The sequence below is a fragment of the Acanthopagrus latus genome, chromosome 24 (genome assembly GCF_904848185.1).
Source record: "Acanthopagrus latus isolate v.2019 chromosome 24, fAcaLat1.1, whole genome shotgun sequence".
Lineage (NCBI taxonomy): Eukaryota > Metazoa > Chordata > Actinopteri > Spariformes > Sparidae > Acanthopagrus > Acanthopagrus latus.
This window is the reverse complement of record NC_051062.1, coordinates 7,941,294-7,969,269: the sequence shown is the minus strand read 5'-3', so window position 1 is coordinate 7,969,269 and position 27,976 is coordinate 7,941,294. Positions and strand designations below refer to the sequence as shown.

The 27,976-nt window shown below is 43.4% G+C and overlaps 1 protein-coding gene and 1 long non-coding RNA gene across 7 annotated transcripts; one reads left to right on the top strand and one right to left on the bottom strand.

The window, feature by feature from the left end:
• Window positions 1–856: 856 nt before the first annotated feature.
• On the bottom strand, window positions 857–22,023 carry LOC119015069 (heparan-sulfate 6-O-sulfotransferase 3-B-like). The gene is made up of 2 exons (XM_037090689.1): window positions 20,756–22,023; window positions 857–2,413 (listed from the first exon to the last, which is right to left on the bottom strand). The coding sequence occupies exons 1-2, from the start codon at window positions 21,295–21,297 to the stop codon at window positions 1,651–1,653; spliced, it is 1,305 nt and encodes a 434-aa protein (XP_036946584.1). The 5' UTR covers window positions 21,298–22,023; the 3' UTR covers window positions 857–1,650.
• On the top strand, window positions 2,371–26,436 carry LOC119015074. Of its 6 annotated transcripts, none has more exons than XR_005073172.1 (6): window positions 2,371–2,504; window positions 15,098–15,261; window positions 18,854–18,949; window positions 24,858–24,944; window positions 25,747–25,841; window positions 26,230–26,436. It is a non-coding gene; the product is annotated as an uncharacterized LOC119015074 (long non-coding RNA). The 6 variants fall into 6 exon arrangements; XR_005073171.1 differs by lacking the exon at window positions 2,371–2,504 and adding an exon at window positions 4,906–5,628 and having other exon boundaries at window positions 24,440–24,944; XR_005073170.1 differs by lacking the exon at window positions 2,371–2,504 and adding an exon at window positions 4,915–5,628.
• The last annotated feature ends 1,540 nt before the right edge of the window (window positions 26,437–27,976 follow it).

Sequence of the window (27,976 nt, the reverse complement as noted above, 5' to 3'; positions counted from 1 at the left end):
AAGGAAGCTGTTACATTATTTGTCTGTCACCGGCTGCAAACCGCTTCATCCTGGATACCACATGTTATTCTGCCGCAGTACATTTCCATACTGGACGGCTACAGTCGCAATTAATAGTCTTGTGATACGGAATTGATGGAACATTTTAAATCTTAAGTAAAAATCCAGCGTCGTTATCAAAGATTTATGTCATTTGAATCTTTCTCCGCTACATATGCTGCTAGTAGAATAGAGACTGCAGCTGGGGATGGAGAGGCTATTTCTGTCCGTGGACATAGCCATTTCCTCTCCTGCCTCCTGACTGATCGCCTCATCCTCATTTTTCTTCTCAGGAACAAAAAAAGAAAAAAAAACGGCAGCATGGAGAGTTCAGAAAGTGCTTATTACAGTCACAGGATATTAATATAAAGCAATCATTCCTGCACCTAACATCTCCGAGGCCCGCTGTCCGCAGGAAACGTGCTGAGATAGATTGTTTTTTCTGCCCGAGTGTAAATGGGACGTCAGTCGAGCCGAGTACTGTATGTTTGTCAGATTACACGGGGAGAAAAGCGCTCGGCGAGCCGCCGGGTTCCGTCTATTTTCTGCTGCGCCAGCGTCACGGTCAATTGAACTTTAAATGATCAATTTGGGAGCGAAAGAGCCTGTGATCAATGAGCTAATGGTGGAAATACCAATGTTCTCTCTTTGTGATGTAAGAGCGCTGAAACCGGCTCTGACAGCCTGTCTTTCAGGCCCGCAGCTCGCCTCCTTGAGAGGAGGAAAAAAACAGAAAAAGAAAAAGAGAGAAGCCTCATCAATGCGCGTCAGTGTGTCTGTACGTGCGTGGATATGGAAGAAGTTGGCACACCGCAGGAAGATTTCAGATTTTTTATGGTGAGAACATGCTGTGGGAAAAAAAAAAAAAAAAAAAAAGGAGCCAGGCAGAACACGTTCATGTACACATGCGTACCAGAGAGAGTCCATCAGGGACACATTTACATCACTGGATGCTGCATATTTTTTATTGAACACATTTCCTGCGAGAAGTTGCCTCGATCGTTTCTGTACGTTGCAGCTTAATCAGTTGGAAAAAAAGGGACAAAAAAAAAAGAAAAGAAAAGAAAAAACACACCGCAGACTATTGCCAAAGTTTGTGCTTTGATATTCTTATGAAGCCAAACACCACAGAGTAACTACAAGATTTCACTGATCAACACGGCGCTAGATCACAAACATGACACGGAGGATCCTTCGATTCATTCACCAGTTTTAAAATAGACTAAAACTGGCCTTCCTCTTGAAGCACATTCTGTTTTTTTTTTTGGTTTTTCTGTTACTACTAATTGTCAGCGAATTTTTAAGAAACATTTTTTTCGCCGCTTTGAGAACATTCAAAGCACTTGCTAATGAATAAATTAATACGATTCACAACTGCAGCGCCAAAAATAGCTGTAAGAAAAAAAAGAAACATAAATACAACATGTGTATGTTGCCATGACAATTACATCCATCATAAATATTAAGACACCATTCGGCAGTCCAACAGAGAGCTATGAGGGCAGGAGGTTTTGGCAGATTCACCGCGGAGGAGAGATGGAGGGAGGAGAGTAAAGCACGATGAATCAAACAGCGATCAGTCGTTGGTGTTTTCTAGTTCCTGTGCTCTCCTCACCACCGCACCACCTGGCTGCTGTAGTCCTCTGTCGTGGCTACCTCCCCTAACACCTTCACTTCCTCCTGTTCCTCCTCCTCCTCTCCTCCTCCTCTTCCTCCTAGTCTCCACAGCTGAGCCAGATAGGTCCTGTGCATCCGCTGCCTCTGCTGCCTCTCCTGCCACCTCCTCAGGCGCTCCTCCTGGTGCTGCTTCTGGCGGTTGTACTGGTAGCGGCGCAGGAACAGCTCCTTGGCGTACTCGTACAGCTCCACGTCGAGGGCGTTCAGCCCCTCGATGTGCCAGCGCACCTTCTCGCTGATCCCGACGCTGGCGGCGCGCGTGCTGTTGATCTGCGTGAAGGCCCGGATGAAGCGCAGGCCGAACGTCCGCTCGAACAGGTACTGCGTCTTGCGCTGGAACTCCGTCAGGCCGTAGAAGGCCATGTTGCGCAGGTTGGCCTTGGCGCTGGCGAGCAGCACGCGGCCTCGCTCCAGCTCGCTGACGGAGGACATGTTGTAGCAGCCCACCAGGCTGAGGTCGGCCAGCATGCGAACCTGCCGGTTGTTGGCGAGGTTGGACGGGCAGCTCATGAAGTCTGCCAGGGGCACGCCCGTCCAGTCTTCGCCGCTGTAGCAGGCGGGGAGCTCGTCCTGGGTGGGCGGGCGGCCGTCGCACATGTGGAGGGCCGTTTTCCAGGTGGCCCCGCGCTGCACGTGCTTCCACTCGCTGAGGTAGCGTGACACGGGGTCGCGGAGCATAGTGATGTAGTAGAAATTCCTGCAGAGACAGATACAGAGATACAGTAGCATGAGTATCCTCTTCCAACGGACGTGGATTTACGTTAGCTCTTGGCGTGTGTGAAGGGGGGGTAAGTTATCCCAGGGTCCACTGAGATTTACTCTTTTTCCGGCTCTTCCCAACAATTCCAGGTTTAGATCGTTGCCATTCTGATGACTGTATGCTAAAAATGGAGCTACCGGTGATGCTAAATAACATTAGCTTAAGCCGTAAAGCATAAGCATGAGCCGTAAAGTGTACAATTAACACATTACGTCATCACATCATTGGTTTCAAAACATCTTGCCCAAGGAATGTAGCTGAAAATGAACCCTGGCACGTTTACAGGAACATGGATGAATGTGTGTTGACCTTGGACCTGGACTTTTTCTTGGCCAGGCATGGTGACATTATCACACTCTACACTTTTTCTAGCTGGCTTTAGCTTTTTATGTATTCAACAGGCATGACAGGTATCGATCTTCTCATCTAACTCCGAGCAGAAAATCCTAAAATATCAAACTATTCCTTCAAACTTTATTTCCCTTTCAGCCTCTGATGCCGGCAGCATTAAGTCGAGACGGTACCTGTGTATGCGCTGAATGAGACAAAGGTTGAAGGAACCGTCTGGCGAAACACCATGAGCTACATTTTCAACCCGGCGACGGAGGATGAAACTATACATCAAATTTCTCATATCCTGCTGCAGATAAAAAAAGAAATACAGGCAGGAAGAAATACCACAGCGCTGGAAGTATATAGACGGCGACGACAGCGTGATTAGGGTTTAAATGAAAAACATCATCAAGTGTGTCTGAGAGAATAATGACGCAGAGAACAACGCAACCCAAGCATGTATAGCATTTAATATCCTGCAGATGTGGAATGATTCTTGTTTTTGTCAAACCCATTTGCCTCAGCCTACCTCTAAATGAGTTCTCCCCCCCGCCCGCCACGTCTGCAGCACCTTTCGTGTTTCTGGATCACTCTGATCTGCCACGAACAGCGCTTCAAAAAAAAAAAAAAGAAGAAGAAGAAAAAAAAAAGAAATTGCTGTAACCCAGCCTTCGCGAGAAAAGCTTTCAACTGACAAACACGGCTTTCCGCTCTTATCTATTGAGTTCAGAGATGACCAGCATAACAGTGAGGTGACTGGAGGAGTCAGCGCCGGGGAGAATTTCAGCCATTTTTCCAAAAAAAAAAAGAAAAAGTTTTTCAAAAGAAAGACAGCGTAGATAAAAGGGAAATTGAAAACGTTCATCTTCAAGCAAAGATCACCATGACCTCACGGTGTCAGAGCGAGAAACCAAATAGAAAAGCCGGAATAAAAGGCAGAACATTTTATTTCTTTTCATTCCTCAGGGCTGCAGTTTACCGTCTGGGAGCTTTTCATTCTCCGGCTAAATAAAGAATTCAAGATTCAAGGACGTTTCACTGCAATGCTGCTCCGAAAAACCATCTTTACAAAAACATATAGTACAAAAACAGCAAGTTTCTCGATGCGTTCATCTCTCCCCCGCTACAGCTGTATGACTTGTTGGAGCTTTAATTCTTGGGACTGTCTGCTCCCGGTGTACAGCAGTGTGTTTTCCATTTGATTTCCCTCCTTGTGAGCACGTCTCTGTGGACTGAGTTTGGCCAAGAAGCGCGCAGACGGCTGTGATGAGCTGGACGGGCTCCCAAAACCAGATTCCCGTACGGTTTGTGGATTACTTTGTGTAGAATACACACACACACACTCAGCACCTGTGTGATTAGTTGAGAGTGCCAAGACACACACTGGCATACTTCACCTGGCGAAGTACTTAATTTGAGTAACAGTTCCTCTTATCAGTAAAGCTGGAGAGCCTCTACTGTTACATTAAGGCCTCTTTTGCTAGAACACAGTGAAAAGTGGGTAATGGAAACAGCCAATTACGAAGCGTTGTCATCTTATTTCTCTGTTGCTAAGAGACCGCGTGAAAAATAACCGGGTGAAGTTGGGGCAACACCTCGAGTTTCACTTTTTGTTCTTCTTTGTCTTTTTTCTGCTGAACATCTCAACAACACTGACCACAGTTCCCCCCTCGCACCAACCACAGGACCAGAATCAGGACTTAAATAATAAGTAAACGAAAGCGATGTTAGACAGAAACGTTAATAGGAATGGAATAATAAGAAGAAGCATAATGTAAAAATACATAAATAATATGTATATATATATATATATATATATATATATATATATATATATATATATATATATATATATATATATATATATATATATATATATATATATATATATATATATATATATAATTAATTATATATATATATATATATATATATATATATATATATATATATATATATATATATATATATATATATATATATATATATATATATATATATATATAATAATTATACTACATTTGGAACAGCTTCCTCAAAATCTTAAAGGTGCAGTGTGTAAGAATTTGGCTACCTGTTGAATTTACACTCAAAACAAGTAGGACAGCATATCAACAGAATAATCGCTAACTGCTGCTTACTGTAGCTGCCTTAAGCTAGTTAGCTCAGGAACAGGGCCTCTGTTGGTGTTTGCACCAGTAGCTCCAACGCTCTACGCTTATTTCATATTGCACCTTTTAAAAGTAAAATTATAAAAGTATGCAAATTTAAGATGATTTACTGTTCTAGAGGACCAAAGACACTCACAGAAAAACTCACACTGAAGAGGCTGAATTAGGACAATTAACTTTAATGCCCAGAAAAATGATCTTGCATTCATTTTTATTTTTCTTAAACAGATAAATCGCTCTTATGAGCCACTGAATTGATTCCTATGAGGAAATAAAACCCTTATACAGAGACATTATTGTTGTCCTTCACATATGATAAAATGCGACTTTATGACCCATGTTTTTTAAATGACAAATCTCACAAGGGAAGGCTGAGGTACACTATTAACTGGGGAAGAATAACATCCTCGAGGAAGAAAAGGGGAAAGAATGACAAGATTACAACAACCTCTCCTTAGTCACTTTCACACAGTCCGTTTGGGAGCATGCAGCTCCCTCCCTGTCCAGCAGCAGTCCCCAGTGTGTTGCCACCTTTCCACACCGACTGACCTCCACACCTGCTGCACATTCCCTTATCAACTTCCTTCATTCTTCCTCCTCCTGCCTGTGTCAGCGACCCCGTACCTGCCTGTTGCCAAACTGTTTTCGGTAAGTTCAGCTTTTTTTGTGCTTTTTTGTCTCCAAGCTGTACAACTGAGTGCCGTTATTCATTTTCTTCTTTCTAGCAAAAAAAAAAAAAAAATATATATATATATATATCAATGATGGAATTTATACAAAGGAAAGATTAAAAAAACTAAAAAAACAGGCTGTCATGAAACACCACTCAGACTGCACTCATTTCTTTTTAAAAAAAAAAAAAAAAAGATTCAGTAGATAATTGGTCTCATCCTGATGGCAGAATGTTTCTCTTTCTTAAAGAAAAAGAAGAATTTTAATGATAAGTATGATTTGGACTTAATGATTATATTATTCTATCGTTGGCTGATATATAACTATTCTTATGAAAGGCTTGTCATTATGTGACAAAAACACTAGACATTCGGGTAAAATGCACCAAGCCCCTTCTTCATCTTCACAATGAGAGCGTCTGCACGACTCTTATTGTTCCGAGTCACTCGTAAACAGACAAATTTGATTAATTGAGAGGGAAGCTGTGTTGGCGAGCGAAGAATGCACAGCCCAACGGCCCTAAAAGGTCCACAATTTAGCAATTATTGCAACATGGCAGATAGCAATCAGCTGTGATCTATACTTAAGTGAGTGCCATGATGATATCACGGCAGAGCACACCCGCAGACAGACACACCACCCCGAGATAATGGCCATCCACAGTGGAAGCTAAGTGAATTACCCTGCCATCTTCGCCGGGCTGAACGGACAGCAGTAGATGGATGGACACACGCGAGCGCCTCACACAGCGGCCTTTGTTGTACTTACTGGAAAAGAGCTCTGTCTTTTCTTTTCCCTCCTCCTGTGCCTATCATCTATCTGTACAGCTAACCGCAAGACAGCCAGATCAATAAATGTCCATGCAACCCCGCCTTTCTGCGTCTGCGCTTTCATCGTGACCTATTGACAAAGACCAGCAAATGTCAAAGCTCTCCTCTTACTCGTGTCAGGGACAGAGGCAGGGTCAGATTAAGAAGGTCAAGAATAATTACTCGCTGGAAGAATGGCGGAGGTTTTTCTCATGCAGCAAGCAGACGGTGTCACTTCTGATTATGAATGTTATTAAGGCAGAAAAGATTCGTGCTATCACCAGCAGGAGGTGTTCTGCAGGCACATTCTCGTCCAAAATGTCTTCCAACAAAAAACATTTCACTCCAAAACAGAAAGTCCTCGCTTCTTGACCACACAACAGTGACATAATGCCGACCTTCTTAAAGTTAAGTTTAGTCACCAGCTTACTTCCTCACTCGATAGCAATCGGCAACCAAATAAAACTCACCGTTCCCTTGTACAAAATTAGGATTTCTCTGCGTGTGAACATAGTTGGAAATGTTTAGGATAATGTAAGTAGGTGACTCAACAAAATACATACCACAGTTCTAGTTGTTTTTGGACATTTTAATGCAGAAAAGTTACATATTGTATCTTTAAAGCTGAGATGATGTGATACGTACCAAAACTCACTCTCCTTTTAGCTCTATTTTGGGTCTCCACCAACCCCTCTGTTCTAAATCACTGAGTTATTTCAAACAAATAGGGGCAACATGTTACCATACTGCTAAACTGCTGCTAACTGTAGCTTGCCGTGAGTTAGCTCCGTTAGCCGTGCAGCTAGTGGTCCAGACTGGGAGCTCGGACTGATATTATGAGATAGGACGGGCAGTGGCTAGCTAGTTAGCATGCTTCAGTGGACGTATATCTGCAACACAATACATACATGTCTTTGTATAATATATTTCTTTATATTTTACTTAATACTTAAACCAAAACATTGGACATTTTTAATCTACAAATGTTGGTTATAAAAGCTTTACATTTTCTTTCTTCTGCTGCATGAAGAAACAGCTCTGACACCATGTTTCCTATTACTGGCTCTCCTGAGCTAAAACAACTCTTCACCACCATCAGTCTCTCTCTAACAACATCTGTCATACGGCCTGATTTATTCCATGCCGGAGCCCAACCTCTCCGCTAATGTGCTAAATGGCTTTCAAGTCTTTCAGGCCTGAACGGGACAAAGTGGGAACATTTTTGGCCTTCTCAGACACCTGATCGATCGAGCCGAAATCTCATGTTGTTGAGAGAGATTTAAGGGAGATATAACCTAGAAGACACTGCCGTGTAACAGCGCAATTGTTGTCAATACACAAATATGGCATGTGTGCGCAGCCGTGTGCTGTTATTCCAAGTTAAATCAGCTTGTCCCATTTTGCCACCGATCAATCCGACGCGTCGTCCGTGCCCTTCTCGCCGCCTGTCACCTTTCTCCACACAGCAAACCTGCAAACACTATTGATCTCCATCTCTCCCCCTGATTGTCTCTCTCTCTCTCTCTCTCTCTCACTCTAAATCACCATCGAAAAGCTACAGAGGAAACTCACAGCAAAAGATCGATATCTGCCTTGTTAATTCACTCACTACCATCAAGGACACAGTCATCTCATGATAAAAGCCTTGATGGAAACTATTTATGCCGCAGGGGAGGAAGCCCGTACGAAAAAGTGTCTGGATGGACAACAATCTTTATTTCATCTTTTTAAAAATTAAAAAAAAAACCATCATGTTGCTTTTTAGTTGAGGCGTTTCACAGCGCACACAAATGATCAGCATCAATAAAATATCACTTTCGAGCTTTTCTATTAGCCAGGTTGGGAGAAAAAAGCGAATTTGAAAACAAGCACAGGACTGCATCGATTTCACACTGAAGTCAGGGTGTTGATAACGCTCACTGTTGGAGCAAATCCATTTTAAAGGTGTTTTTGTGCCCACAAGGGATCCCTTAACCGTTGCCTCCAAGTGGGAATTACTATCTGACCAGAAAAAGAAAAACCTTCCGTCATCTCCTACTGCAGTCACATGCTGCCTTTTTAACAGTTTTATCTCCCAAATCACTTTTAAATGTCCCCTCGGTTGTGATAATGACAGCTTCTCTGAAAGTTTCGGGGTGTGAAACACATTTCTCACATCGAGAATGAATCGTGTCTCTTAGAGGAATGAGAGCAGCCTAAAGAAGACTGTCAGATGCAAATTCTCCTGGTGTTTCCTTTTGTTCTTAAGGCTTTCATTTAATCATATTCTGTTATTTTACTGTTTGCTTGAAATCTTACGCGTAATCGTCCCACGTTTCAGGTGTCAATATTCTGTTTCTGTCTCAGTTTACAGATGTCTACCTCTCCCTGATCAAAGCTAAAACATATATTTACATAAAGGGAGACTCTAATGAGATGTGAGTAGTTTTTATAGAATAGATTTTTAACTGAAAGATGATAATCACATGAATTGCTCACATCAAGACTTTTTTGTATTACAGACATACTGTGTTCAGATACGCAAATGAGGGATTGCCTAATTAAATATGCACATATTTCCAGAACAGAAATCTTACCGTTGAATAAAGCGAGGCTCACAAATTGTTTTAATTTTGTTGATATATTAGTCAGAAATCTTTTTATCACTCCATAAATCAGAAAGAAAACCAAAAATTTCACATTATTCTCAACAAATTAATTGTTATATAACCGAAAACTGCCTTTTAAAGATGCATATTGTAGAGCTGCATACATTTTCAGACAAAAACTTATGAAATATAATTACTACAATTCTGCAGTTGATTACCTCCCAGTCAGCTAATACGACCGCTAGCTGTCCAGCCTTCTAGCTAAAAGCAGCAATAGTTAGCAGCAGTTAGCGGTTGTCTTGTTGATATGCTGCCCCCTGTTTGTTGGGAGGATGATTTCAACATCAAATGTAATCGAAAAATACTGTTGTAGTGGCTTTAACACAAAAAAATACCAAAATGTAAAAACCAAAATAAACCCAAAAAATGAGAGCTAACCTCTTCTGAAAAGAGTCATGTTTGCAGTGAAACTCTCAGCTGGAAGAACATTTAGCCATTTAGCCCTTGGACCAGAAAGAGCCTTGTGGATAACACTTCATTTGGCAAAGTGGATAAAATATTAGCCTGGTTCAATTTTTCTGCTTAGCCAACTTGACTGTGGGACTGGGGGAAGTCGGAGTTACAAGCGAGGACAGCCATTAAACGCAGTACGGGGGCACCGATTCCCCAAAAAGTAAATGAGACCAGCAATTAGGCGAATGGAAGAGGGATGTCTGAGGGCACGGATCCAGCAGCAGCGGGTCTGCGTGTTAGAGGGGATGTTATCAAGATGACAGAGTGAAGCTGCTCAGCTGCATGGAGACCGGGCAAGTCTCATCGCATCAGTCCCCAGACCAAGAGGTCAAGCGGGATCCATTTTCGCTCATCTGATTCTCCCTCTTGTACTAATTTAATCTTTGTGCGCCAATTACAGGCAAAACGATCCCCGCGCCCATCTGTGCACAGCGGGATCGCCATCCAACAAGCGAGCACACGCACACAAACTACAGCACTCTCCTTTGGCCCCTAAATGATCTGCCGACGGCGCACTCTCCCCTCCATAAGCATAACCGAGTTGTAGAGAAACATGGGCCTGGAACAGGACTTGATGAATCTTACAGAGGCACAGATTGAGACTGAGCGTGCGAGGAGAGAAAGTGACGAGCGCGGGGGGGGGGAACTGGTGCCGCACTGTGATCTTCATTGGTCGCAGATATGAGATGCTATTTTGGGCGATAAAGGAAAAGCCCCAGGGATGCTGGTGTGGAGACGAGGGAACGAGAACGCTTCCAGAAAGACGAGGTGTCCAGGCGGGCGAGGGTGTGAAGATGTGGTTTTCGCTGAGAACTAGGTGATAGACTATGTGAGGAGCCGCAGCCGGCATGTACTTACACAAACTAAATGATGCAGAATATTTCAGGGTTCAAGACAAATCTTTGCACAGGAGGGCTTCTTCAGGGAACAAAATCCTCCATCTGTGTTTATTAAAATGTGGCTGCGGCTCAGGTAGCTACACTTTTTTCAGAAGTTCCCAGAGTTCATTTGGTTTTTAAAACACACCCACGCAAAGCATAATGTCGAGGACATCAACGACAACCTGGCATGTGCAGCTTTAGCGTCTTAGCCTTAACCTTTGCTTGACATCTTAATCTTTGCATGGAGAGGATAAATGGGAGACTATACTCTGCAAAGGTCACATCTACCCACACAAACTACAGAGGAATTTCTGAAAGGCAATCCACTTTTTTTTTTGCAGTATGTGAAGGCTGCCTCCAACGCTTTGCTGTATGTTTTTTCCCGCGGCATTTTGACAGTGAGTCTTTTCAAAGTCACGAGTGATTCACAGCTCGTATCGCTCAGATTATCATCACATCGGTGAATTAGGAGAAGACTCAGATTTAAGGTACAGCCTGCTAGATCACACGTGGCTCAGAAAAATGCTGAATCTCACGTCGTTCCCATAGAATTGAACGGTTTTTCTCGCGATGACTATCTAACAGAGATTTCCTCGCTGCGATGTTTTCCCGTTTAGCGAAATTGACACACACTGTTTGCTAAAATGCAATCTCCAACCCGGTCGACAGGTTTCTGAATAACTCCTCAGGATTAATCCCTCCCCTCCTCTTACACCCCTTCCTCCTCCCTAGTATAATAAAACCTGTCTTCGACTGCCCCTAATCCCCCTAAGGAGTGTAGAGATTATCAAGATCCTCTGAATATCTGGTATTTCTTACTAGAATACAAGACGCTGCCGCCTGTCATGGAGCCAGTGCACTGAGAGATTTCATTTAACTTGACCCTAAACAACCATTTGATTAAACTCGGTTTAATACATCTCTCTGCAGGCAGGCTTTCAAAATAGTCTCACTTCACTTTGGAGCTTCATGTAGCTCTATTTTACCTGCAGCACCATTGAAAACCATCATCTAAGTCATTGTAACTTAGCATAATTATGACTAATGTAAGTGGGCATATTTAAAAAACATGAAGAAATATTGGATAAAAAGCTAAATTTGGGAACAAGCTCAATGGAATAAGTCTGTCAACAGGACATTGAGATGCACTAGCAGTATTTGAAGTCATTATCTGCTATATTTCAATAAACTGTCGGCTGTAAATTTCTTTGTTTTAACTTAATACAGGCTCTAAATATGGATGTTTCAGTGATTTGATGGGTTGATGACAGGATTTGTTTTCTTTCTAGACTAAGAAATGAATTCTTAACTGTAGAAAATAAAAGTGTAATGATGAGAGGGAAGTTGGTTTGAGAGCAAAAAAGTCATGGTAGTTAAAACTACTGAAGAAAGGCTCCAAAATAAAATCATTGGCTTAGCTGCTGAGCATTATGGTGCTTTCCATTTGGCAAGGAGGTCAGGGCTGGGACGTTGACTGTGTTCCAAAAACAGTTCTAGCCACAATTAGCCATAATTAGCAATACCAGTTGATAACAACTTGATAACACAATATTTGTTGCATAAGAACTCTGAAGCAACATGTCCACAAATAGAAGTCGGACAGTACCGCGTGTAAGACCGACTTAGATAATGAGACATAAATAATACTGAAGTGCTGATGGGGAAACTTGTGTAGATACCTTCATATTCCGTGTCAAAAGTACAAAACAAATTTTTGAGGGTCACTTTGGTATGAATACCAATATTTCACAACCCACAAATGCCCCTCTCGCGCCTTCCTCCCTCCACAGGGAGTTCAGAGGTCATTCAGCTTTCCTTCGGGCCTAATTGCTAATATCATCATCATTCTGCTGTAAGGCATGTGATCAAGGTCGCAATTCCCATGGCACTGGCGTAGCAGACTGTGGCATAAATTACCATGCCAAGTCATGCAAATGGTGATATCTTTGATTCAGCCAGACTTCGACGACAGGCTGGTGAGGGTATGTTATGTGTCGTGAGTGTGAAGAGACGTGGTAAAACATAGATCCAAATGATCACACCTAACGTCTACACCTCATTAGCAAACAACTCCTGCAGGCCAGTCAGTGTCGCCTAAGGATAGCAAGCAGTGACAGGATACTAAGCTACCTGAGGAGGGTTTTTTTTTTTATGCTTTATCAGCCTACATCACAACATCAGGCTGCGGCATAGGATCTCCCAAAAGACCCCGTACATTCACCCTCTGCCAAAAATAAAACTCTGATGTCAAGTACTGTACATCCCGGTATACTTTTCCACCCACGAGAAGTGACGGATCAGAAACTTCAGTGGAATGCAAACAGCCTCAGAAACAGCAGTGAACAGGCAACTTTTTGCCTCTTTTTTGTTTTAGTTTCCTTAAATTGATGAGTTTTGGATGACAAGTGACAGTTGTGGGAAAATGAGTTTTAGCTGAATGCTACTGTTTAGCCATTAGCTAGCTGAACTGTAACAGTACCATATTTGGAACACAGTTATATAATAACTTTTTTTTTTTTTTTTAATTTACAGAAACTTTGCTAACACTTAGCCATCAAACATGTAAGACCACTTAAAACTACAGACCATAATCACATTTTGGTCTGACGTTGTAAGTTGTTTAAAGGTAGAGAGTCTGACAAGTTGTTATCACTTCACCACTTCCTGATTCCCAAAAAGTTGACGTAAAGAAAATTAGCAGTGGTTGGATGCTAAAATCAGCTGTTGTCTGGATTGTAAAAAAGCATGGAGGGACATCGGGGTTGTGCTTTGAGGTAAAACAACATATATGTGATCGCTAATTAGCAACGTTAGCATTCATTAATCATATCCAAAGCATTTCACTTTAAATAAATGTGTCCAAGATATGTGTTGATATTTTAGTTGTTAATTAAGGCCTCTCCTATCATATCGCCTCATTCTGTTTTACTGATTGTTGATTCAACTTTTCATTAGCAAGAGAAATAATGTGGAATTTCTTCCCTCAAAAGTTGTAGTCTCACTTGAAGTCGTCTGTATCCGCTGGGAGCATTTTGAATGATTTCTGGCGACTGAAGGTCAAATTCTTTTGAAAATCCGTGTTCTTGTCACATTTAGTTTTCACAACAATGTGTGGTTGTCAGCAGCTCAAAATAACTTGATGGCTAAGCTCGGAGACTGACACTACAGTAAAAAGCGCCGTTGACAGTAAAAGGGCAGCATTAGGCCTAAAGCTTCAGAGAAATGCTCTCTGCTTCGAATAGAACGCATTTGCTCGACAATATACATCCCTCTCTGAAATCTCTGTATATGGCTCTCTTTGGCCGAGGATTTAAACTGACTCGCTGTAACTGCAAGGGGAGATTAATGTCAGAAACTTGCAACCAGATGTTTTTTGTTTTTTTTTACCATAGAGTTTATTTAGTATTTCCGTCAAACATGGTTTAGCAAAAAATAACAGAATCTTGAAAACTGCATTTTAATAAAATCATCTTTTCCACCGTCCCTGTTTGACTTCTAAACCATGTCCGCTTCTTGCATATTTTTGCATATTTTACTTCCTCTAGTGTCATTATTCTCATCATCATAATAGGGTGCTTTTTTTCTCCAAACTAATAGCTAAAACCACCTTAACTCAGTCCAGAATGAACTGGGCTAATTAGACTCTGGCTGATCTGCGTTTTGGCCAGCCTGCATTCTTTGCTCTAATCTGAAATAATGAGGTCAGTAATAAGGTTACACTCTCTGACTGCTCAGCGTGAGGCCGACTGCCGAGGACGAACAGGGCGGCGCGGCAATTGAAGGAGGTTTGACGTCTGGCCTTACAGCAATTTCGTAGCCCGCTGCGATGTGAATGCTGTAGCCCCGTGCTGCGAGCAGAGCCCTGCAGGAGCCTCTGACCGGTGGTGTGCCTATCAAAAACTACTTGAACAGGTCGCATATCACTCCGTGAAGTTGGAGTGTTAGGAGGGAAATTTCCAGACAAAAGGACGGGGCGTGTGGGTTGATGCAGGTAGACGCTTATGTTAAATCAGGACTAAACGTATGGTGGAAGGAGCAAAGAAAAGAAAAACCAACAGGGGGTGAAATACACAATCTCTTTATGAATGTGATGTGTTGTGGTCAAAATCATTACCACTGTCCTCTGAACAGGGCTCTTCACAGGGTATATTCTTAGCCCAGAGCAATCCTTAGCCCCGGGCTCAGAGTTGACCAGTGGATAAACCTTTTCACACACACATTGTTAACCCAGAGTTAAAACTAAGCCCAGGGCTGATATGGGAGTTAAACCCTTCGGTTTTTATTTAAGGCTATTTTAACCAGTAAACACTGTTTTCTGTTGGGGGGGGTCTTAACTTTCAAGATCCTCTACACCCACTCAAGAACCTATAAAACACAGCCAGAAGGGGAAAAATGGGAAAAAAGCATATATGATATACAGTTACTTTGGCCAAGAATACCCAGACATTACATTTTCATACCGTGCCGTGGCTACAGTGAGGGTTGAATTTGTTTAAAGGTAAAACTATATCCAATCTTCAGAAAAGCCATCAACTTGTAAGAAATGTAATCAAGTTGCAATATTTTAATGCTTTTTTTAAAAGGATTTTTAATGTCCAAATAAGACCAGACCCACTTTCTCTTTTGTTTAAAGAAACTTGTTCTCTTGATCTAGAAAAAAGAAAGACCTGCCAACTTTTAAGTCCCGGATAACAACACTGACTGATGCCCTCCACCTGGAGAAATCCGACATATCCTTAATGACAGATGGGAGGAATTCAGAGGGATCTGGACACTGATGATTTCCTCCATGGAAGGGACAGACAACGTGCACATTAGGTGAGTTACCTGATCTGTGTGATCAATGCTGTTCCTTCCTTGTTTTTGTCCTTTTTTAGTCTCTTTCATTGTATAGGGATGATACCTGCTGCAAACTAGTCTATTACTGCTGTGCACATGGCTAAAATAAAAATAAAGTGCAAACTGGTTTCTATGCCAACTCATCTGCTAACAAAGGAGCTAATTAGAGATTACTGTCTCATTTTCCATTTTTGGATTCATATACATAAATCTACTTTGAGCACACTTTTCATCTGTCAACAACAACAGCAAAGATGTACACTAATATAATACAAATAAGACACATCATCATCTATTATATTGCAGGTGTGGCCAAGTTATATCAATGTCTAGTTTGTGTATTTGCTGGTGTTTACACCGGTGGGTTGCGTAGGAGAGAGGCGACTTCAAGGTGACTATGAAGTGCTCATATGCAGACAGATGCCTCGATATTCAGAACGGAGCAAACAGCTCAACATCAGTCCAGATGTGCAAAGTATTAACCTCTTGAAGCACAAAGCGTAGGTATCTGTCAGTGATACACTGAACATGAAGGAGGACACCGCTGAGACGCAGACTGTGGCGAGGTGTCTGAAGTAGTCTGTACATTCAGTGCACACTGAAGGATTTTTTTTTTTTTTTTTGTCACACTTTCTCTCATTTCACAACCCCCCTGAGACCCAGACTGTATTTCACCGAAAGACAGACAGTATGGAAATGAGGCAGGAGAAGAGCTAGGTGTGGGCTCCGTGGATGTAAATGTATTCTAATGTTTTAAGAAGTGGCTGTGCAGGAAAATGGTGGTTATTGATACTGATGAATCTAAATGGAAATTTGTTGGGTTGGGGTTATAGTCCAACTGACACTTGATTCTTGGGGCGGATGCCGATACCGATATGATCTCCATATATTGCCTGATACCATACACGTACAATATGTACATGCAGAATATATGCAAACAGTTCTTTTGCACAGATCTCTTAAATGTCGTTTGAGGGATCTTAAGACTAAGATAAGTAGCAGATGCAGGAAACTGACTTAAAACTACTATAGACTAACAAAGCATTGTTTTCCGCATAATGTTTTCTTATCAGCACATATTGGACAACATATTAGCCGATACTGATATAGCCATCTGTCAACAAACATGTTAGTCGGGATCTACTTTGAGACTAGTTGCTAAAAGCGTCATTGCTTCGAAAGTGCACAATTGTGCAATCAAACTGAATTCATGGAAAAAGTTACGCAGCTGCTGTTTAGTTTAGAAACTTTCTTGTGCATTAAAAAAATAAATAAAAACTACAGAAAGATGTGGTGTATTTCTGGCATCGCGTCTCTGATCATCCACTGAAGAGACAAAAACATTGTATTTGTTGAGCTACGTGGAGGCTGTAACCATCCACAGACAAATGCACGGAAGAAACAATGTTGTTAAATTTACATCAGATTGTCTAAATTGTTTTCCATGGGTTTGTGCTTTTCACTGGAGCTCTTTAAATTACACAACTGTCATTATGCCTTTCTCCCTCTCTGCAGCGTTTAACGGCACTCGACAGAACTGGCCACAACAAATCTTGATCAGCCCCACCAAATCTTACCTGACCAAACGTTCTGGAATTCTGATGAGAATGTGCCATACAGCGCGCTGCTTTCATGTAAAGGGTCAGAAACCAAAAACCCTGCAAAGCCCTGGCTTAATCTTAAACAATGTAGTGCAGATAATGCAGTGGAGTAGCAGCAAATGGAACTGATGCTTAGGTTCAGTACTTGAGTCAGCGTGCTGTTTGGGAGGGATTTATAGGAAAGCCTTGTGTTATAACAAACCAGTGTGGGTCTGAGGGCTGAGATAGGACTCTCTGCAAACTACATCACACCCTGCTGGATGTAGCCTGAAGCCAAGTGTGGGCGTCATCCATTCCCATGATGTTTGATCCCTGACTGTCTGCATTCCCCACTGCTGTATGTGACTTGTATAAGACACGAGTCATCCTTCAGCATCAACATGCTATTACTGAGTTGGATTGTTTTTCCCGCAATCCGGACTAGGACATAATGTTTTGAGTGCTCGGAATCGCCTCAGCTTTATGACAGACTCTTAACGATTACGTCTTCAATTTAGATCTAAAGAACAGAACGAAGCGACAGGGGTTGTAAATATATCGGAAAAGCAACCGTAATTCTCTTTCACCTCTTTTAACTTCTCTTGAGAACAGAGGGATCAGCGCAGAAACACAGATAAGCAGAGGGATCTTGGAGAATGGGACAGAGTCGCATTAAATATTGTATTAAGCTGAGCAGCATCACCTCCTAACACGAATACGACACACGCGCACCGACACACACACATGCACAGACTCACTCCCGCTCCCTCTGCTGCCATCATCGTGTGAGTCACAGTCCATCAGGGAGAGGCTACGCCGCCCAAAGTGACAGGACAAGAGCCTTTCAGGTCTGATAAAACTACAACGTGAAGCCTCGTGGCGAGGCATCGTCGAGTGCCGAGTGAGCTCTGCGTCGTCTCTATTCTGCAGTTTTAATGTGGGCTGACAGGAGGCCTTCACTTAACTGTTCGTCTATTTTGATAATTTTGTGGTGTTTGGACGGAAAATCAAGCTGGCATCGACCCCCCGGGGAGAAACGAAACATCATGTGACAGATTTATGGCTGTTGAATGAGTTGTAACTCACGGTCGTCCAACAAATTCACACGCGTAGACCGAGTCATGAGTCGTCGTGCATTAAAGGATAAGTTTGCCCAAGTCTACGGAAGCCTTGACGCGTAGTCACGCTTTCAGCTTAGCAGCTACAGTGAAAATTTGGGCTTAAAAATTAAACTGTTAATTCAATTTGGGAATCGGGACCTAGATGATAACCCTAACCCCCAAAATCTTTACTGGAGCTGTTAAGCTAAGCTGTAAGCGTTAGTGGGCACCTTGTCTGCACGAGCACAACCATGTGTCAAGGCTTCAGAGACTTTTTGGTTGTTTATTTACATTTTAAAACTTTCTGTCAGCATGGGGTTGAGAAGATAAGTAGTGCATTTTCAATTTTGGGTGAACCATTAATTACGATACCTTCCTCCTTTATCTACACCGTAAATTTTAAAAGGCGGCTTTACTTTAACCTGTTAAGCCCGAGCGGAGCCCAACTACAAACTATAAGTAAGGTACCTGAGAAATTTTAAACGGCACAGATGGTGCCAAAATGGCACATTTGGAGATTCCGCCTGAGTGCTCAGTACTGAGACCTCTCTCATTTTGCTCTGATTCACTTAATTAGCATAAAAAGCTGGCAGAAGTAATGTTCAGATGTTTGGCTATGGTTAGCTGGAGAGTTGGAGCTGCAGTTGCATTTTTCCTACTCATTCTGAAATTTTACTTTCATTTATGCTGCGCGTCAACTTTCACTCAGACCCAGTGACATATATACTTACATACATCTGAACAAATATGTCAAGCGCTCCCTTTATTGTGATACCTTGATTATTCAAACAGACTCCCTGACAATTATGGGCATGTCATTTTTAAGCAGAAATGTAAGTTGTATGAGCTAAAATAATACTGTATGAAATAATGACACTGATTTCCTAAAAGCTGCTCAGGAGCTGGGATGACCTCTGACCTCCCTGTGGAAGAGGGCCAGGCAGACCGATTACCTCCAGCGGGGATCAATAAAGCATCACATTATCTGTGAGTACTTTTCAGTATCATATTATACTGCATATCGTCTGGTGCTGCGACAAAAAAAAAATGCAGAAAAATCCCTCTGCAAGTCAACACCCACAAGACTCCATCCACTTATTAGCTCTGCGAGAGGAATTCAACACTCCTCTTGTCAAAATAATGATTAAAGGATTGTCACTCGATTGCCGGGAAGGCTCAGATTTTGGTCCCCGTCGTTACAAATGAAGCCAACTCGTGTCTGCAATCAGCCTTGTGCACAGCAAAGTGCCAATGTTAATGAGTGCAGATTTTCCTCTGACTATTATATTGAGTTGACAAGTGTTGACTGGAGTGTTGATTCACTCGTGGCGCTGATACGGCTCGGAGGCCCCTTTTCAAAACAATTTAAAAGTGTTAAATTAAGTCTGATGGCTGCCACAGTGGACAGTTAATGGGCTGGAAGGATTCTTGAAGGCGCTCCCCGTCCTTGTCCCCCCCTCCCTCTGACACTCCTGGTGACATATGGAGATTTGCTCTCTGAACCAACAGCAAGGTAAATTGGCTTCAACACGCAGCCGGCACACCTCAGAGGGCCCTGCCCTTCTTAAGTGATTTACTCCCTTAAGCTCGGCTCTATCGCTCCTGTAATTACAGGAAATTGAAACAGACCTTCACACGAGGAAGCCCCGTCTGCTGGCTGGCTGCTGGTGTTGATCCCGTGCGAATGTTAACACTCAACCAGCTCTATACGCTGCATGACACGCCGGTGGGAACACACATGAGCCCAGAGCGATCTGGAAGCCAAGGCCTACACTGTTGTAAAAACCCAGTTACCTTTGACCTCGATGCTACACTGATCTATACTAAGGCTTCCGCTTATAATTATTCCAATATCGACCGATTCAGCCAGCACTCGGTCACCAACGTGTCAGAAAACTGAAACATGCCCAATTTGTTGTCTTCACATAATGTCGAGAAAACACTCATATCTAATTCATAATAATGTCAATCTGAGAGATGCAGCAGCGCGACAAATTACTCACTAATCAATTAATCATGTCGGTTACACTCAGGAATCTGTGTTAGTGCACTCTCATAACGTATTGAACACTTATAAATCTATTATGATTGATCACAGCTCAGGTTGGTTTGGCTTGTTGATCTGCCTGCCCCTGAACTGGCCTGTTCAAACGACCCGCCGACTCACTCGTTCACAAAGTGTGTGTGAGCGGATGAATGAAGGGAGTCCGTGAGTGAAGCGAGGGACGACACAGGCAGGCTACTAAATGATTATGTGACAGAGTGAAAGGGTGAATGGAGCTCATTCAGCGTGAATGAGGGAATATGTGAGTAAAGGTGACTAGAAAAGTGACAAACTAGAGGGATGAATAGCTGAGTGAATAAGTGAGAGAGGGAGTGAAGGTGTGGATGAACAGGTGAATTTACAACAGTGCAAGTGAATAAGTGAATGACCCAAGAGGTGAAAGAATGAATGAATGAAATGTTGTGTAGGATGGTGACTGAGTGAATTGTCTAATGAGAACAGAGCTAATTAACACTAATTAGAGGGTAGTAAATGACTAACACTGTGCTGAATGGTGACTGAATGAGAACTGATCTAATTAACACTAATTAGAGGGTAGTAAATGACTAACACTGTGCTGAATGGTGACTGAATGAGAACTGATCTAATTAACACTAATTAGAAGGTAATAAACGTGTGTTGGGTGGTGACTGAGTGAATTGTCTAATGAGAACAGAGCTAATTAACACTAATGAGAAGGTACTACATGTTGTGTTGGGTGGTGACTGGGTGAGGGTCCTGCGGCTCACCTCCTGCTCCTCGGGGTGCTCTTCTTGTCCCTCTTGTTCATCACCACCGGCACGCAGCTCGTGAGCTCGGTCCAGTCCGCGTGCAAGCCGCAACTCCATCCCGTGGAGAACCGCGAGAAGAGCCACGACTCGGCTCTCCCGGGCCGGTGACAGGTGCACTTCCTCTGGCCGGCCAGGCAGTCGCACGGCTGCTCCAGCTCGATGTTCTTGACCAGGTGCCGCCCGAACGTCGTCCCGCCCGTCTTCTGGATGTGCAGGAACACCATCACGTCGTCCCCGCGGATGTTGAAGTCGACGTGCCTGTCCAGGTCCCGCTCCGTGAAGTTGAATTTGGAGGTGATTTTGGAGGGAAGGTCCTCGTCCGCCTCCGGCTCCGTGTACAGCAACTCGAGCCCCGATGAGTAGCGCTGGAAAAGCCCCTTCTCGTCACTTCTGAAGTAGCAGGTGTTGCTGTCCGCCGGGCACACGTACTGGTAGCCGATCATCAAGAAGAGCACCGCCGCAATGGGGATGAAGAGGAGTCGGTTGAACTTCTCCTCCATGGTGGAACAACTGTAAATCACGCCGTCGGCACAAACGGTAACGTGATGTCCGAGTCGTTTTCCTCCTCCCCTCGTCTCATCCTGCAGCTTCGCCCCGGGTGCGTTCGTTTTTCTCCAGTTATTTAAAACGAATTAAGTTGGAAGTCCCACTTTCAGGTGATGCGTCCTGCGGGGCGGCTTCCACCGCACGTCCCGCACGAGAACAGGTCCACTTCTCAAACTTGGAGCTGTCACGCTGAACTGTCGCCTGTTAACTGGAAATAAAAGATGCAATTCTCTCCAAAATGTGTCAAACTGGAGGTAAAACTGGCGTCCGGTGACACCTTCCCAGACGTCAGTGCGCGGCGACACATCCCCTTGCGAGGAGTGTTCGGGCTCGGCTGTCCTGCCAACTGCTGATCGTATCTGAGCCCGGAGCACCAGCGCCAAGATGGCGGCAATGAGGGCGACCGCTTCCGGTCAAGACTTTCACAATAATAGTTTACCAACGAATTAATTGCTCTGATTACCTGCCTTAAAAATGGGATAGAAACAGAATAATTAGGGAAAGGTCTAAACAAAGCAGCTTTAAATTCATTATAGTAGCCTGTCACAGATGTATCGTATCAGCATATATGTTGTCCGATGTGCACTGACATGATTTCTCCGTTTCTCCTGCATCATATGCGTAAATATCTTTGTCATAATGTTTATAGCCACATTTGAGTAACTACAGCAAAATAAAAAAAGTGTGCCTATCGGCTGATATATCAGTGTGGAAGTCGTCAGTCCCTAATATTGGCTCCAAAAATCAGGTATGTGTCTGAATCTTCCTCATACTCAAAGGTAATAAATCAGAAATCGATTCACTGCACTGACATCAATTCAACATAATTACATTTTGTTAAGTCGTTGATTTGAATTGGGTATCGTGTGCGTGTACGTCACAAAAATAACAAACTGTTAACTCATCAGTGTTTTAGCTTGGAGATTCTTAATTTGGACTGAATTTTTAAATGAGGCCTGCGGCTCTAACACCTACTGTCGAGCAAAAAAAGAAAAGAAAAGAAAAGAAAGAAAATCAATTATTGTTCAGTCTCATCACTTTTCCCTACATGCTATATCAAAGAAGGAACTGGGAAACAAGTAAACGTGGCAGGACAGAACATCGGTTCTCCTTGTTTCACTGCCCCTTATTTTGAAGGGCACAAAATCACACTTCCTGAGCTGATCGCGCGGACTTGATTCTACATCTGCGCCAGTCATCTGTCCCGGTGACGCAACCGTATCTGTAATCACACACACACACAACTTGAGTGGCCTAGAACAAGAGCTGGCGGAAAATCACTAATTCCGATAATATGGGAAACATATATGGGAAACGTGATGCGGAAGTGATGTAAACGTGTTGCGCGTTGGTTATTCTGTATCCGTTTTAAAACCCTATTGGTCACATGTGCGCATGTTGCATCACACAGTGACAAACTCTATATGTTTATTGCACATGCCATAATTTTAACATTAGTTATTACATCCGTTCAGGGATTCGGGTAGCTGTACTCCAAAGTGCCATTTTGTCTTGATGTCTTAAGGTCTGTTTGCAGGCAGACCTCCACAGTGGGAGCTCGTCTGATTTAAGTTCCCATGCAGCCCGACCAACATCCTCAGGCGAGTCATTTCAGCACCATGGACAGATTCCAACATGTCAAGTCAATAATTGGCAGCCGGCGTGAGAGAAATTCACGTGCGTGTGCGTGTACGCGCGTTTCCTACCGTTTCGTCATCATCCCACATAGGTTTTCCTTTACCCCCCTACATGACCACGTGACGCAGTACAGTTGCTCCGTGGACAGAACTAAAGGCATGTCAGCCGTCCAGTAATGGATTTCCTTTAAGCTGCACTGATCAGAAGCTTTTGTTAGTTTGTGCCTTAAATGCCCTCCATCAAGGGATTTAACCAGGATGCACTTTGATATGTATTCCATTCAATCCTCTTTTCCACGCTGAATGCACTTTGCCCTCCTGCTCAGACACCGACTTAATCTGTATGGGGGTTTAGTCGGAGGCTCACCTCTCTTTGTGTCTGAGAGGAGTCGCCCTCTCTCCTCCTGAGGGAGGGAGGAGGCTGAGAAGGAATCTGTTATGGAAAGTGCCAGGACAAGAAATATCTCATTTTCTAAAGGTCGTGCAGAAGTGAAGTGCCGGACATCAGTGGTGATAACATCCCATGTCAGCATGCTCTTTACCTGTGCAGCCCGTCTCCCACATGCGGTGGTGGGAACCGTTTCTACAAGTGGCCCGCTGATTAAAATCTGCGCAGAATCCCTGATGGGAAAGAATCTGCATTAATGTTTTGTGCACCGAGGCGAGACTTGTGTTGTTCTGGCTGTGCAGCTGGGATATTTACGAGGTCCCCGACGCTCACTACACAAGCCTTATGAGAAATAACCCGGGGAAGTGCTGATTCAGCTGCCTGCTGCAATGTACAGGCCTCCCAATAATGGAACTGAAGCTTCCAGGAAATTATGATTGGATTGGGTTTGCCATTTTCTGTTTGCCTGTTTTTTTTGTCTCTTTCATTTTCAGCGTGGCCGCTCCGATGCACCTGCAGATGATGTGTGCAAAAATGTGTATTTATTGGAAATTAGTATTGATTTTCAAAATGATGCCGAGAGGGCGTGGGGAGAGTTGGCTTTGGGGATTCTTGCAGCCGGACCCTCTTGGGTGAGCTGAGAGTTTCATGGGCGTTTCTCACAAATGAGCAGCCTGAGACTCTATTAAGGGAAGCAAATGGAATGTAAAGCTGCTGCTACAAGAGACACCAAGAAAATGTAAAGTGGAAGAGAGGAGGCGCGGGGCATCGCAGCTGCTGTTGCTTGCATGAAAGATTATCCGAAACGTAAAAAAGCCTCATAGCATCAAGAATAATCTGCCTCTTGCTGCCTTTTCTCTCCGGCTCATATAAATCAAACTTAGACACATAAAAAACATATCATTTAACATGCATATATTTATTATTTAAAGTGACACGAGCAGCCTGATCTGCTCACAACATCATTATCACATCTGCATATGTTAAAAATGAAGCCCTCGAGCAAGCAGATGTCATCTGAGAACATGTTTCTAATGGCGTCGCTGTCATTTTCCTCTCCTGACACTTCAGGCGCCTGGCATGCCTCACCTGCCCACTAAGCTGCAGCCACTGATCACCTGATCATCACCTGTCTGCACAGTGAGGCTCATCCCGTCATTAGTCCCCGGCTGTGTATGGAACAGGAAGGTTACCTGCTGTTGTTGGACAGGCATCGCTGCAGTTTCCTGTCTAGTTTCCTGTCCTGCCTTCTGTCTCCGATAGTTCGCTGTCTCATCATGAGGATTTCACATTACACTCCCATCAATCAATACCAATACCATTGTCATATCATTTATTTATAGTGCACAGAAAAGTTGACTTTTACATAAAGGTCGAATGGAAAACCGTCATTCCTAGTTTAAACCTGTTTTGTTCAGTTAAACAGAAATAACACGCTTCATAAAACAAACTCAAAACAATAAACTGCTGTTTTCGCTTCAAATCACAGGGCTTCACGTCACCTCACCACATGACGTCACACCGGCGACACGTCTGTCGCACAGCTGCACTTCCATCGTAAACCAACGTAAACAAGGTAAGAATAACACGTCCTGTTGTTTCAGGGGAAATCTGGGACTGTATATGCATAGTTATGCTTCGTGGCCAACGTGGAAACTATGGTTACAACTGCGCGGTGTTTAGCGCACATTAGCGGAACAAACCTACCGCAGTGCTAGCTTCAACAACTTGCTGCACACACACACACACACACACAGCGGGCAGCACGACTCGCTTCATGCTCAAACTCTCTACACACGACACTTCGTCAGCGAAATGCTCCTTGCTGTCACTAAACCTTTCGAGTATAATCGAGACCCATACCCGCTGTGTTTACACGCACACACACGCACACACACACACACACATGCACGCCGTTGTAATGGCCATTGAACGTCACAGCATCATGTATGATTAAATGCACTCTTGCATGTTCACAAAGACAAACTACTAAACTCTCATCAGCTGCGTGACTCAGAGTGTTCACACCAACACATGAACGACTGACACTTGTATAGATATTTTAGGACCATAATGTTTCTACACAACAGTTAACTCAATCTGGGGACAATAGATTTATGGCTTTAATGCACACAAAAAAAAAAAAAAAATCTTCCATTTTTTAATGAGGTAAAGAGGCAATCAAGATTGATTGATGTTATATATGAAGGCCAGTTATTTCAAATTATAATAATAATGATTCACATTCAGGAACAAACATTCAAAGGCTACAGTTAATGATTATTTTCAGTCCTGATTAATATTTGCTTGACTTTTCCTCAAATTCAAAGTTTCAAACTGTCAAAGTTTGCATGTTTCATCTCTTGTGCTTTTCACAGATACGACTTCGACTTCGCCGCCGTATTGGATGCAGCAGCTCTGCCCCCAGTCAGTGGACCCAACTTTACAAAGCTCCTTCTACAAAGTGCTGCAGGTTAATGCCTCTCATTTACACACTCACACACATAACAAGACATTTCACAAACCCACAGCCACCAAAAACAACTTATCATACATGCTTACCTATGGATTTTTTACAAGGCTTTACAGCTACCAAAGTATGGAACTCTATCTCAAGTCAACAGTATGCACAACAATAGTAATAATAATCATTAAAACACACATACATGCTGCATATTTACAATAGTACCTTATTGAAACTTGTTTCTAACATTCAATGTTGTTCTATACATTATCATATTTTAGAATCTTCTTTCATGGAGTGTGTCACTGTTAAATATTCCATATGAACTCTACTGCAAGTTCACCACTTCACATACACAACAACCCTTCACCCTGTTTCTTCTCTCCTCTGTCACCAGGTGATGCTCAGGAGGGAAATGGCGCTCTCTGCACATCAACTCTTCAGTCTGGTTTAGCCCTACGCAATCTGGAAACTGGCATCACACAACGTTTGTTGGCACTTATCAAATAAAGGTCGATCGATGTGTATTATGGGCAAGTTGCATGGATCCCAATGCAACAACTTTTTAAAGTTTGCCCCGTCCTCGCACTTCAGTAAAACTTCAGCTGCTCGCGCTTCGTTTTTTCATAACCCCCTGCTTCCATCTCTCAGAAAGCCCGGGGAGGAGACACAGCTCCCCCCCGAGGCCCGCCACACCAGCTCGGCGGGAATCGAAAAAAGCTTACTGAAAGCGCAATAACTTGTGGCCTCTTTGAATGTACTGCAGGAGATGTGACCACACTGTGTTTTGTCCAGGTGGTGGATGCCAGGCTGGTGTCTGGCTTTCATGCCAGGGAGCTGGTCATAGCTGGAACAGCTGACATTGACTTATCAGACCGGAGAAACAACACAGAGTACACAGGAGGTATCATCAACTGTGTCAACTCTACTTCCTGTCCCAATAAAGGGGAATCAAACACTGTCTTTCTTCCAATCTTAGTTGACTACAAGTAGTTAGGTCAGCTGCCCAATAACACACATTTGCATTCCTATGTTACTTATTCAAAAACCTTGGAGGCAGTGTAATCTTTTCTACAAATATACAAGTTAAAGTACAAAACATAACATAAATTACAAAGATGGAAAAACTAAAAACCAAACTATAAAGACACAAAATCCTAACATACATGATTCTCTGACCTACATACAAAAACATACCAATCCACACATTCCAACCTACAATACAAGAGCCTAACCCTTACAGGAACATACATACAAAGGAATCAAGTAATTTTTCCAACATTTTTGCTCCGCCGCTGCCTCCACTCGCCCGCCGCTGCCTCCACTCGCCCGCCGCTGCCTCCACTCGCCCGCCGCTGCAAGACTTCAGCCTTTTCTAGTTTTCTGTACCATAACCCACCCCGTACATCTCTCCGAAATGCCGGGGAGGAACGCTCCTCCTCCCCGACCCCACTACTGCGGGATTGTTCCTTTGTTCCAGGTACTGGCAACGGGCGGGATTCGAACCAGGTGCTTACGCCCCTGGTACCTTCAACGGTCACGAACAAACCCACCGCGCCACCGAGTCCCCTTCACACTCACACCTTCTCTCCGAGCGCTTTTTAGTTTTCAGTTTCCGTGTTGGCCTTTAAAAGGCCCACAAAGGATTCGAACCAACATGCTCCGAATCTCTAACCAAGCTTCTAACACGCTGCGCTATCCGACCTGACAGGCTTCACCTGCGCGTCTGCAGGCTTTTCACCTCTTCCTTAGGATAAGTAACTTCAAAAGCCACACAAAGGATTCGAACCAACATGCTCCGAATCTCTAACCAAGCTTCTAACACGCTGCGCTATCCGACCTGACAGTCTTCACCTGCGCGTCTGCAGGCTTTTCACCTCTTCCTTAGGATAAGTAACTTCAAAAGCCACACAAAGGATTCGAACCAACATGCTGCGAATCTCTAACCAAGCTTCTAACACGCTGCGCTATCTGACCTGACAGTCTTCACCTGCGCGTCTGCAGGCTTTTCACCTCTTCCTTAGGATAAGTAACTTCAAAAGCCACACAAAGGATTCGAACCAACATGCTCCAAACTTCTAACCAAGCTTCTAACACGCTGCGCTATCCGAGCAGACAGGCTTCACCTGCGCGTCTGCAGGCTT